The 7,956-nt window shown below is 45.5% G+C and overlaps 1 protein-coding gene across 1 annotated transcript in view; it reads left to right on the top strand.

The window, feature by feature from the left end:
• mylka (myosin, light chain kinase a) overlaps positions 1 to 4,879 on the top strand; it is a gene marked incomplete at its 5' end in the record, with an annotated part of 61,598 nt that extends 56,719 nt beyond the window's left edge. Inside the window, one exon of the mRNA XM_080018984.1 lies at positions 1,554 to 4,879. Within this exon, the coding sequence (XP_079875110.1) occupies positions 1,554 to 1,697 (144 nt within the window). The 3' untranslated portion in view covers positions 1,698 to 4,879. The remainder of the gene's footprint in view (positions 1 to 1,553) is intronic.
• Positions 4,880 to 7,956: the final 3,077 nt, after the last annotated feature.

Genomic DNA, 7,956 nt, shown 5'->3' with positions numbered 1-7,956 from the left:
GAAACGGAGTAAATCCAGCCAGAGTTTTTATTTGCTTTGTCATTCTCCTTTTACGACGGGCGTTCCCTTCCTGCACAAACAGCCTCCGTGTGTCAGTGCTTGCTCTGGGGAGTAACTTCAAAGTAGTGTGGTATTAAACTTACTCCTTCTCCTTCTAAAGTCCAGTTTGGCTAAAGCTCTGAACTGCTGAGGGTGTTGTTTAAGTATTCTCATATTTCTGTTATTAATTGTCATTTCTAATATTCCAATAAACGTTTGCTTTCGAGAAACAAGTGTTTTTCCTGACAAATCAAGACTTGACGTTCTGACACGAGGGTGAGACAAGTGAGATGGGTGAGACGGGCACACAACACGGGCGGTTTTTGACGTTTCCCAGATCAGCAAAAGAGTAAATCCAGAATGGAGACGAGCGGCACTTCAGTTTGCGTTGAATGTGCCGGACGCTTGAAGGAGGCGTTTCCCGCGCTCTGAAAGGAAAACAACATCCCAGAAATACTGAATGATTCGCGTCCAGCAGCAGCAGCAGCAGCAGCAGCAGCAGCAGCAAGAGCGTCTTGAATGTAGAGACAGGATCAGATGCGTCTTGAATGTAGAGACAGGATCAGATGCGTCTTGAATGTAGAGACAGGATCAGATGCGTCTTGAATGTAGAGACAGGATCAGATGCGTCTTGAATGTAGAGACAGGATCAGATGCGTCTTGAATGTAGAGACAGGATCAGATGCGTCTTGAATGTAGAGACAGGATCAGATGCGTCTTGAATGTAGAGACAGGATCAGATGCGTCTTGAATGTAGAGACAGGATCAGATGCGTCTTGAATGTAGAGACAGGATCAGATGTGTCTTGAATGTAGAGACAGGATCAGATGCGTCTTGAATGTAGAGACAGGATCAGATGCGTCTTGAATGTAGAGACAGGATCAGATGCGTCTTGAATGTAGAGACAGGATCAGATGCGTCTTGAATGTAGAGACAGGATCAGATGCGTCTTGAATGTAGAGACAGGATCAGATGCGTCCCCAGTCACACAGTTGAATTCCAGCTTCATGTTCAACTTGTCACGTTCATAACAAACTACATCTGATGGAGATGGTTGAGGGTGGAGCCGGTTGCAGCTTGTCGTCGACCAGTCATCATCTCTCACCAAACGAGCTGTTTGTTGAGCGGCGGATGTCCAGCGTCCAACATGGCCGACCTGCGGACGCAGAGCGCCGACATCGGCGGCTCGTTCGCCACCTGCGGTCAAGTAGCGGCGACGCGGCGTCGACCAATCACTGAGCTTCAGAGTGAAACACACAACACATCTGTCTTCATCTTCATTTCACTGACTCTGCTTCCACATTGAAGGAATTATCACTTGAGGAACTAACAGCCACAGTGAAAGGCTGCTTCACTATGATGTCACATTCTGAACCGTGCACATCGACCGGGTTCTGTTTCTCCGCTCTGATGATGTCATCGCTGTCGGCGCCGGGAGAAAAAAATAAAAAAGGAAAACGGCGGCTTTGGCGACGCGTGACACGCCCCCGTCCTGCATGTGTGTGTCGTTGCAGGTGTCTGGAGATGATGACGCCAAGTACACTGTGAAGGCCGTCAACAGTCTGGGCGAAGCCACGTGCACGGCAGAGCTGCTGGTGGAGGTGATGGGTGGAGAAGAGGAGGAGGAGGAGGAGGAGGAGGAGGAGGAGGAGGAGTGAACAGTAAGTCTGGACTCCCACAGGAGAGGACGGTCGCCGGGACCGCGGCGCCCCCTGCCTCCCACCGGGTCAAACAACACATTCAACCAAACCCGAGGAATAAGGTTCGAGTCCCGGGAAGGTCGATCTTATCCGGGTCAAAGGTCAAGCTGCTTGAGCTTTGGGTGTCATGATTCCTTCCCGTTAGCGTTCCGCTTCCGTCGCGTGTTTTCCCACCGTTTTGACCCGGGAGCGACTCCTGTGACGTCCAGACTCGGGGTCCAGCGTTCACAAGGCGCGGTCAGGAAGCTCCGCCCACAGCCGCAGACCCTCCACCTTTCACTTCCTGTTGTTTCTTTGTCACATTTCTGTCACCGAGGGATCCAGAGCGGCCCCGCCCCCCTCCACCGCCAACCCTCACAAACACACTCCCACCACCAGCGCACGCGGTGGGCTCGCATGGAGCTTTGTGTCGTCTGTCCTGATTGGCTGTCAGGGTCTGGCACAACAGGAACAACATCATGAATTTAAAGTGTAATATATTTTCATATTTCATATTTATTTGTTTCCCTCGTCAGTTCCATGTCAAGTCGACTTCACTCCCTCGTCCTCTTCCTTTGTTCCTAAATCAGGGATTTGATTTCATGAATCATGTCACGACAGACAGACAGACAGACAGACAGACAGACAGACAGGCAGACAGGCAGACAGACAGACAGACAGACAGACAGACAGACAGACAGACAGGCAGACTGAGACTTCATCCCTGGAGAGAAATTGCAGGTTGTGATTTGGAAATATACATAGTGTATATATACATTTATATATATATAGTATATATATATATATATATATATATATATACTATATATATATATATATATATATATATAAACATACATATAACATGGTGAACATTTGGTAGATATATGGTATATACAGTAAATGGTGGGTATATGGTATATATATATGGTATTTATATATGGTATTTATATATATATATATATATATATATATGTATATATATATATATATATATATATATGTATATGGTATATGGCGGCGAGCATGAATCCAGCTCCAGCTGGTTTGATTCCCAGCAGGTTGCTGTGCTTGGGGGTTGTCAGCGTGAGGAGTCGGCCGCTCTGGATCCAACTGAAACGTCTGGAACGTGAACATATAGAGCTGACATCGAATCAAACATATATATTAAACACTACACTTTGTATTGAAAAAATACCTTCAAAGCCTTATTGTCGTAGTTGGTATCGAAATATTTGACACTTGGTATCCACTACGCATGGACTCTGTCCATCTTCCAAAGTGTGAGAAAAGTTTTACAAAGCGATGACATCACTCCCACAGCCTGCAGGGGGGCGGTGCGGCTAGCATGCTAGCATGCTACCATGCTAACTCTGCCAACGTCTGGCTTCAGGTCTTAAATATGATGAATGAGATGAATCTTTAAAGATTCTTCAAGCCGTCGCTGTTTGGGTCACAGCCGGTTCCTCTCTGACCTCCGAGCCCGTTCGCGTCCTACCAGATGTTCTACGGAAGCCTTAAAGGTTCGTCACACTGAGCCGCCCGACAGGCGCTCACCAAACAGCCTTAAAAAGCCCCTCGCTCCCACGGAGAAACGTGGAAGGAAGGAAAGCTGCAGAACTGAGGCTTGAAACAGGAGAAGCGGCTCCTGCTCCTTCAGCTTCTGACATGTTTGACCGGAACCCGACGAGCAGGACCGGGTCCTTCCGCTGTGGATGCTGCTGCAAACAGCGTCAGGCTTTGGACAGAAAGCAGAGGAACCTTCCACGACCCAAACTGGGTTCAGTGGAGCCACAACAACACCTGAGAATGCCCCAAAACCTGGATCCAGGCTGTTTGGAACATTCTGGACTGAACCAAGTCTTCAGAGTCACCGACCACACCCAGGCTGAGCCGGTGTGGTACTGGGGGCAGGGCAGTGTGTCGGCACGGGCACGAGGCTGCCAGCATGCCAGCCAGGCCACGCCCTAACAACACTGTGATGTCAACTTGATGTCACCCTAACAACACTGTGATGTCACCTTGATGTTACTGTGATATCACCGTGACAAAACCATGTCACCTTGATGTCACTATGATGTCACCGTGACAACACCTTGATGTCAGTGATGTCACCGTGAGAACACCAGGATGTCACCTTGATGTCACCGTGATGTCACCCTAACAACACCGTGATGTCAATCTAACAGCACCGTAATATCACCTTGATGTCACCGTGATGTCACCGTGACAACACTGGACGTCACCTTGATGTCACCGTGATGACACATTGATGTCACAGTGACAACACTGTGATGTCCCTGTGACAGCACCGTGATGTCAATGTAACAACACTGTAATGTCACCTTCACAATACCACAACATCACCATGACAACACTTTAATCCGCCACATTCCAGCTGCTCCTTAGTGCTTTAAAATGGGTTTTTATGGGTTGGTTTCACTTTCTGTTTTTAACCAAAACAACAATTTAAGAGTCACGAGTGTGTGTGTGTGTGTGTGTGTGTGTGTGTGTGTGTGTGTGTGTGTGTGTGTGTGTGTGTGTGTGTGAACTCATATTAATCTTTTATTTTGATGTGTTTTTAGGATGTTTTGTAGAATTATTTAATCACAGATTTATCATGAAAGTATTCTACATTCGGCATCTGTCTCGCTAGCACGGAAGCCAAGCAGTCGTCTGGATCGCCCTAGATCTACGTGTTCACGATCTATGTAGGTTCTATGTGTTCTCGATCTAGGTGGGCTCTACGTGTGCTAGATCTATGTAGGGCTTATGTGTTCTAGGTCTATGTAGGGTCTACGTGGTCTAGATCGATGAAGGTTCTACGTGTTCTAGATCTATGTAGGTTCTACATGTCCTAGATCTATGTATGTTCTATGTAGATCTATGTAGGTTCTACATGTTCTAGATCTATGTTATATGTGTTCTAGAGCTATGTAGTGTCTACATGTTCTAGATCTATGAAGGTTGTACGTGTTCTAGATCTATGAAGGTTGTACGTGTTCTAGATCTATGTAGGTTGTACGTGTTCTAGATCTATGTAGGTTCTGCATGTTCTAGATCTATGTAGGTTCTACATGTTCTAGATCTGTATCTAGTGTGGTGCTGCAGTATGGAGAGTTACTCACTGGTCCTTAATAAAACTTTTATCACAAAACAAAGTCACTGGTCTCCATCTGCTTCCACTGCCTGTCTTTTCGCCTGTCCTACTGCTTCTCTACCTGTCTTACTGACTGTCTTAGTGCTTCTATACCTGTCTAACTGCTTATATACATGTCTTATTGACGGTCATCCTGCTTCTATACCTGACAGTATAAACTATCAACCACATGGCCACATGATAGATCCATTTCTGTTTCATCTCCAAGCGTTTGGAGCAGCGTGTTTTGGAGGATGCGTCTCCTGGAACTGACCAGCTGATCTACTGCTGCTAATGAGCTCCTCCAGGTCCTCCAGCTCCTCCAGGTCCTCCAGCTCCTCCAGGACCAACTGGAGGAGCTCATTAGCAGCAGTAAATGAACCGGTCAGTTGATCTTCGGCTGTTAATGAGCTCCTCCCGGTACTCCAGGACCAACTGGAGTCTCCTGGCGACGTTGTTCCTGGTTCCTCCCCTAAAGCCCCTGACGTGGCCCGAGTAAACACCCGGTCCCCGGTCACTGGTCACCGGTCACCGGTCTGCCCAGTGGGACAGCACCATACATCCAGTGTCACACCCAGGCAACCATCTCAGGGCTCTAAAGCCCGGGGGGGCTCCAGAAGAAAATTGGGCCAGAACTCATGAACAGAAACTGGTTTTATGGAAAACCAAAGCAGCGATGATCCAAAAGGCCCCTTTTCCTCCTCCTTGAACAAGGTTTATCTTGGGTCCTGGTTGCTCAAGGTCCTTCGACCTTCTGTGCTACATGTGGTGCAGATTGGCTCTGATTGACGTGGGCCAAGAATGAGATCATGAAGGCTTGTCGATGGATAATATTTTTTATTTAATATTCAAAATAAAATAAGTCCCATCAGTTAACACTATTTTGAAAATAAATATTATGAATATTACTACTTGAAATCATATCATTTCTGTTGGTGAACAATTTGATCAAATTAAAAAAGCAAATAAATATGTAAGTAGGTCTAAATGAAAGTTTGTGGTGTCTCCGTCTTGGTCGGGACTTCTCGTCTTCACATTTTTCACCACAATAGATAAATACCGTCTGCTTTGGGTTGAACTTTAATATCCCAACAAAAACACCAAACTATGGATGTGTGTGTCCCAACGATAAATCATCTTTCTGCTTCTCCTCCATGTTTTGGACGCTGCGCTCCGTCTCCGCTCCACGTGTACGAGCGCAACCTGTGGGCGGGGCTTATTTCTATATCAACAAACGTGATTGGTCGGAGGTGAAAGGTCAGCGTTAGATCGTCTAAACCGATTGGCTTTCCGTTGTCATTTGCCGAACGCGGAAATGAACAGATCTGCAGATTTTTTTTATTGAAATGATCGAGTCTATTTTATTTCAACATCGAGGATAAAAATATGGTGATAACTATTGTTATGGTTTTATCTCCCAGCACTAATTCAAATTATACTTCCAGGGAATTATTGTCACCGGACACATGGACATATGTCCGGAACGATTTAAATATGTGGGACTTCCAACAGATTCTCCCGGTCAAAAACGGGCCATTACCGGGTAAGGGAAACACTGGTGTGGGATCCAAAGCCTTGGAGTCCCTACGCTCCCGGGAACACTGGAAGCACCTCCAGGGCTGCTTGCGGCTTCAATTAGTGCTCCATCCTCCATCCTGTAGGGACGGTCTATTGTTGTTGTTAGGATTTTTATTATTCTCCCCAAATTCTTCGGGCTAAAAGTGTCCCGAACGGGATGACCGCGACGCACGCGCTTGAGGTGTCGTTAGAACCTGAAAAACCGTCAAAGTTTGACCGGCAGTAGTGGAACGTTGGCGCTTCACCGACCGTCAAGGTTGTCAAACTTGTGACATCATCATCCAATTCTCTGTAAATGTGGAGGGTGTGGTCACTGACAGGACCTGCTTTGGGGTTGGAGAACAAACTGTAAAGTAAAGATAAAGAAATTAAGCTTTGTTAAGCGTCATGGTTTAGCCAACACACTGTGCTGAAAATGACAAATGTATATACAGGTATGAACACACATTTATGATGATTTGACACAACAGAAAAGCAGCAAATTCTCGGATTTTGACACCTGAATCTATCAATACGTACTTCATAAATGACTTAAGTTTTCTACAATTAAAAGTGTAAATGGTGGTGAAAATCAGCCGCTTAATATCATTATTATTTACTTGACTTACCAAATAATGCAGCCACGTCACCATCCATTCATTCATGAAATGGCACAGTTTAGGATCCTCCTCATCCCAGAATATGCAGCAATATTAAAGGTTTGTAAGAGTGGCATTTAATGCTGGAAGGGACGCTGCTTTCAAGGCCTGTGGGAAATGCTACCGTGCTGCCTTCAAGTGAAATATCAACTTTAGATATTATTGATAATTGATGGACCAGCAATACCCGAGCACGAGGACAAATATATACAAGCTGGTGTTTGTTTATTGAAATATTATTTATCATTTATGGACCAGCAATACCCAGGCCAGGAGTAATGGTCTGTATCTTCGCAGCAGGTCAAAAAATGTACAGTACTTCATTTTTGTTCATATTATTTAGAGTCTTATCATTTATTTAAATTGTTTATAGACCTGCACTCAATAGTAAGTCCTTCCAGTTTCAAGGTCAAGGTATTATTATTGTTTTAATATTAATTTTATTATATATTATTATAATTACATCCATGAAACACTGACTTCCTGAATCTATCATGGTGTCCTCACAGTGATGGCCTGCTGGCAACAAACGTTTGCTCTTTAAATATCTGTGTTTTGGTGTTGCAGTAGCCTGGTATCCATCCATTATGCTTAGCAGTGCTGCTTCAGGGGCTGGTGGGGTTGTATGTGTGTCCATGGGGGTGGGGGGGGGAGTATCTGCAGGCTGGTTCTGGTGGGTGGGTCTGCGTAAAACAGTCCGGGGCCATTATTTTAGTCCCGGTCCGTCCCTGAGCCTGCACCCACCACTGATGAACCGATGAACTGATGAACTGATGAACTGATGCTGAAACCTCATTTTCTGTTTAGTAAGTACATGAGTTATTTATTACTGAAAAAACATTGGTAACGTTAGTCCTCCTCCTGATATGTTGCTTAAGTTCGG

Source organism: Zeus faber (genome assembly GCF_960531495.2).
Source record: "Zeus faber genome assembly, chromosome: 18".
Lineage (NCBI taxonomy): Eukaryota > Metazoa > Chordata > Actinopteri > Zeiformes > Zeidae > Zeus > Zeus faber.
Note: the sequence above shows the minus strand (reverse complement) of the source record. Positions and strands in the feature narration are given on the sequence as shown.